General features: G+C 34.5%; 1 protein-coding gene across 2 annotated transcripts in view; it reads right to left on the minus strand.

Annotated features, from left to right (window-relative positions):
* LOC149774491 (uncharacterized) overlaps nt 1-5,091 on the minus strand; it is a 6,538-nt gene extending 1,447 nt beyond the window's left edge. The window contains exons 1-7 of one of the 2 annotated variants that reach the window (XM_089945236.1): nt 4,960-5,091; nt 4,028-4,143; nt 3,025-3,117; nt 2,348-2,497; nt 1,645-1,775; nt 890-998; nt 277-376 (exon numbers count right to left, since the gene is read on the minus strand). In XM_089945236.1, coding sequence (XP_089801362.1) covers nt 277-376; nt 890-998; nt 1,645-1,775; nt 2,348-2,497; nt 3,025-3,117; nt 4,028-4,123 — 679 coding nt within the window. In that variant the 5' untranslated portion in view covers nt 4,124-4,143; nt 4,960-5,091. The remainder of the gene's footprint in view (nt 1-276; nt 377-889; nt 999-1,644; nt 1,776-2,347; nt 2,498-3,024; nt 3,118-4,027; nt 4,144-4,959) is intronic. The other variant, XM_089945237.1, reaches the window with a different exon arrangement.
* Between the last annotated feature and the right edge of the window lie 301 nt (nt 5,092-5,392).

The raw sequence follows: 5,392 nt of genomic DNA on the forward strand, positions 1-5,392 counted from the left end.
CAATTATTGATAGCGATAATGGTGTCCTTCAAAATAGACGAAAGCGACGAAAAACCAATATGCATTAACTGTTGATGCATGTTATGTTCGTAGAAGTTTACGTTGCGCGTTGACATTGGTTGAGTTCTGCACCTGTAGAAGTACACGCTCGTAATACTACATGTCATAATTATTAACATTTTTCGTTGTGGACATTTCTTGTCAAATATTTGTTGCATTATGAACGTATTATTGGGAACTTCATATTACAGTGTACATGCTGAAATATCTACTTACCCATATATGACTCAATGTCATTCGCCTTCTCTGTCATGGATCTTACTTTCGGTTCAAATCCAAGAACTTGTTTTACGTCTACACCAATGTCAGTGTTCCTCTATTTTGAAAAAGAAATAAATACATAACCGTTTGACACCTATTTACCGAATTAGTTTGTAACCTATGGGACTGTATCCGCAGCAAATGAATGGTTCTCATTAAACTACTTAGAATTTAAAGGTTAGCTTCAAGTTGCGAAACTGGTTTTACATATAAAGGAGTTGAATATAAAGATACGAATGCTGCCATATTAAAATTTAGTTTCTCTATCAAAGCGAACTAGGATGAAGAGGGAAATAAAAGTTGGGAAAAGATTATACATTATAATGCCCCATCATGAGTAAGAATCACAAAGAACATTTCATTATAGTCTATTCGTTTTAGGGTCAATCATTAAAAAGTCTATACAAGAGACGAGATTTTTACGAAATCTTCATCTAAACTCTTTAAAAGCGTTGAAGAAATTAAATTATGTAAATTTCCTTGAAAGAATGACGAAAACAAGTATGATTAAACACTGTGCAGTATAAATTGAATCATCTTTGATAAAATATCGTCATTTATTGCTTACATTTATTTGTATTGTTGTGAATATTCGTCTGTTGCACTCAAAAAGTGTTTCAACTGCATCATGTGCATTGACACCAAGGACTCGCTTTAAGGTACCTCGATATCGATTTCTGTAATAATAATAACAATAATAATAACGATGACACTGATTATACTTTATCAAGTCTTTTAGGAAAGAAAGCAAAAATATGGTTAAGAAAAGATTCTCGCTTCAGTGATTCGTTAAAAATTAATGTTGTTCAATTGACTTTAGAAGGTCAATTACAGTGACCAAGGTTTCATGGATGTGATACAGCTTAATCCATATATACAGTTACAATGCATTTTCTTTTCTCTCAGTGGGTATAGTGCTAAAGAGGATATAGACTGGCCATGTGGCCGTGAAGGACGAAGACAAATTTCACAGTTAATAACGAATATATGTAAACAAAGTGTCAGTACTTTCAAAATGGAAGAAGATAAAGATGAGCGAAATTATCTCTATTATGATAAGATAAGGCTCCTCGGCTAATTGCAGATAGAGGAATGTCACTCTCCAATTAGACATCATGTAAATTACAGAGAAATTTCAAAAGAAAGAAATTAAGCAGATAAAAAAAAATCATTACATAAATCACAACTGTCTTACTCCATTCACAGTTTAGTAAATGTAGAAAAGCTATATAGTATAGCATGATTCATGATAAAGATTCTAACTAAATATCTTTAAAAAAAAAACTATAGGTTATTGCAATTGCATACAGAATGCATTCATACCCAACACTTTTTTCGGTGGAAGTGAAGGAAGGTTCGATGTACCGAGAGAGCTGTGTTCTCCACGTGTCGAGAAAATACTGTATTTTTCTCACGGCTACTCGCTTGGACACATATTCGTATTTCTCCATAACCTAACAGAAAGGTGGATAGGGAGATAGATTAAGAATAGGGGACTGGAGAATACCTCCACTGATCGATTTTCCTTCTTTGTTTACAATAGAATGTTATTGAAAGAATAAACAATAAATACATAGGCATATCAGCAGTACCTTCAAGTTCTATACTGTGCATTGTTTACATGGCTTGCAGAAGAAACAGGATAAGGATTGTATATAGAAGACAGGATTATAAGAATTATAGTGGGGAAACATGATTATAATAACTTGGAGGTTTCAGTGTAACAAATGAACACGTATACAAGTAAGCTGAAGAACAATATACATTTTTCATGCATTGTAACTGAGGAAAGCCGCAAAAGCCGTGATGACTTTGTATCTCTTGTGAAAAATCTCCAGTTTTTACACGTACAAGTGTAAGTGATGGTCATTCCAAGACTGCTGGCTTATCTTGGGTTCTCAGGTTTCCTCCACGTTAAGTTACTTCATGCCCACATCTGGGCCACTGAGAGTGTGCTATATGAGTTATCTGAAGTTACTCTTCAACGCATGAAACAATAAGTGAATTGAAAAAGAAACAGCATTACCGTGATCATCTTCACCTTCGCAGTCTGATCTAATTCTAGGGCTTTCACAAAACGGTTGGCGGCTTCCTTGGCCTTGACCGTAAGGGCCTGTTTTAAGACCTCCTTGGATACCGTTTGGGACTCTAGGCGGGTTAACGCGTTCTTATACATCTGTAGAAAATAAATAAAGAAAGAAATTAAATTGTTTTAAAAGCATAACGAATCTCCATAATGTCCGTTAATTTAATCAGTTAATGCAACTGATGACCAATAGATTACAAATATAAGAAAACATTTTTATGCCGACTTGTAGAATTATGAGATTACATCTCATCATCGTCGTTGTATTCATTGTCATTATTATTATTATTATTATTATCATTATTATTCTCGACATTAGTGATTGTGTTTGTCATAAAAGAAAGTCACGATCATTCAAATTAGGTACTAATGAATATACGTGCTGAAAAATACTTCTACAAAAGAAATATTGCATTGCATGCAATGTACATGGTTACATGATACTAAAATTACAAAATTTCGCCTTGGCCGCCTGAAGAATTCCTGTGCAGTAAAAACGTTTTTGTTGGAATGAACAAAGAAACAATATTGTTAAAGACGTCTGTTCAATGCTCTAAGAAATGGCGCTGTCTGTTTATCCAGATGAATATAGATACATAATATTCTCGTATTCTCACCCGCCGCCTGTCCTCGGTCTGTCCGTATGCCTGTATGTATGTTTTTCTGGTCTTCTTAAGGGCTTTTCTCAGAATGTTCAAAATCATCTTCTCCTCGGAACATAAAGAGAATATGAAATGGAACATTTGTAAAGTATTTACCAAATTAAGGATGTTTTGAGAACATTTAAATAACTTGTAAGCCACTAGACAAATATATATCTAAGCTGTATGAAAAGAAACTAAAAGGAAATTCCAAATGTCACTAAACTTTGGGAAATATTTTAGGTTTTGCTTACAGAGGAATAAATTTACGGTCTCGTGTAGATCACTTATGATTACATCGCTTTTATTATCAATTAATTTCCAAGTTTAATTGATAAAGAAACTCGGCTTGAATCTTTACAGTAAAAGAGAAACGTTGTAAATTTAAATTCTGTTAAAATGGAAACGAATTTATCTAAGCAGCAGATAAGCTTTAACATAATTTGACACACGAATTCCATCCCATTTTAAACACCAGTCATCAAATATCTAGTCTTCTATTAATCAAACAGAATATCGATCAATATGTGCATGAAACGGAAGACGAAACCCTTGACTTTGAAAATAAAGTTAAAAAGAGTAGATTTCAAGACGTATGGTGCACTAGAACAAATTATACTGCCTATACTAACTTCCTTAAAACTCTGGATGCGTCCAGGCATATAGAGACGTCCTTTTCGACATCCAAATGTTGCATAGCAACACCATAAAAGAAGGAAGAGAAAGCTCTCGAGATGACAGGATAGTCTGAAGTAACGAAAAGCAAGCGTTACAAATTGTAACCTTTGAAGATTGAAAATAATAAATTAAATAAGTACAATTTAACTGTCAATCACCAAAGGTGATGAAGGAGGAGATGTCAGATATATGTCAATTACTTGTAATATGTTACTATTGTGTGTGTGTGTGTGTGTGTGAGAGAGAGAGAGAGAGAGAGAGAGAGAGAGAGTGAGAGAGAGAGATGCGGGGAGATGGGTACCTCTGGCCATGTCCAGACGTGCTTGAAGTTTCTCGTTCCAGGCCAGATCCTTCGTCTCACACCAATCTTGGCTAAGAGCTCTCTCCTCCAGAACATCCACCCAGAAATCAAAGTCACTTAAACAGAAATAGGATGTATAATGAGTTACATATAACTATAATCATTCGGATCAAAATTATTAATGAGTCTGCTTAATTACATTATCTTCACGTAAAAACTATCGGAACATTTTCTTTCAGTCAAGTGAGTGGTGTGTTTTTTAATTTGCTGATGGGGCCTTCAAAACGAAAAGAGCTGTGCTTCGACTCTACAGTTCCCGGTTAGTTTGATTGACCGAGTACAATGATGTTTGTCTACCGATTGAAAGCCGTCGTGTGCTTTTTAATGGTGTTAGTTTTCCGGTTTCCATTATCTAAACTTTCACATTAATCTGTCATTATATATATTTATTTAGATCTAGATAAATAAGGAATTAAACGGAACCTTTAAACTTGAGCGATGGAAAAAGAAATATGGTCCTACAGTAGGAAAAGGAAAAGAGCACTTATTTTGCCAGTATTTCTCTGATTTCATTTGAAGCTACTTATGGTTGTCGGGTCATGATGAAATAATCAAACACCATTCGTGTAATATAATGAAACCAATGCGTTCTTTTACATAGCTGTATTTTGATGACCATGTAATGGGAAGAATGGCAACAGTTTCTTTGATCTTGCGATTCATAATCAATTTAAATAATGATAATGCAAATGCACATGCCGAATCTCTTTTCCGACCTACTTACCATAAACAAAGGTTAACTATTGATAGTAGCGTTTGGTTAGCTCAAATACCATGTAAATGGCGGGGGTAGGGGTCATTTTGTGAAGAAAGAGTCATCCAACCATTCATTTGCTTTCAAAATTATATAGTATTATTTATAAATTACTCACGTTAATGCTGAATATGACTCCGGGAGATCGCTCAGTACTTGAAAATCCACCATTTCATCAAATTTGAAAAGAATAGACTTGGAAAATCAAAGATTTCTTTCTGTCAACGTGAATACGTACAGCAAGCTTTGTGCACAACGTAAGGGTAAGAAACGTCCTCTTGGAAACGCTGCGTCATAGATTACGTCACTAATGAGTGACGAAGTTTTTCGTCATTCTCAGTTAAACGTTTCGACGCAGGCCTCTCGCTGATGATGATTTTGATTATAATTGGTAGCTTGAACGAAGAACAGAAAGCTAATTAAATATTAACTGTTCATTTTTATTTCTCTTTTTGAGTCCAATGAAAGCATTATCTAAGACTATAATTTGCAAACTGCATTTTCATTGCTTTTTGCAGTTTTCCATAAGCATAGACATACCCACATCTTCC

Source organism: Sinohyriopsis cumingii, unplaced genomic scaffold, assembly GCF_028554795.1.
Source record: "Sinohyriopsis cumingii isolate HCF-2022 unplaced genomic scaffold, ASM2855479v2 utg000229l, whole genome shotgun sequence".
In the NCBI taxonomy this organism is placed as follows: Eukaryota; Metazoa; Mollusca; class Bivalvia; order Unionida; family Unionidae; genus Sinohyriopsis; species Sinohyriopsis cumingii.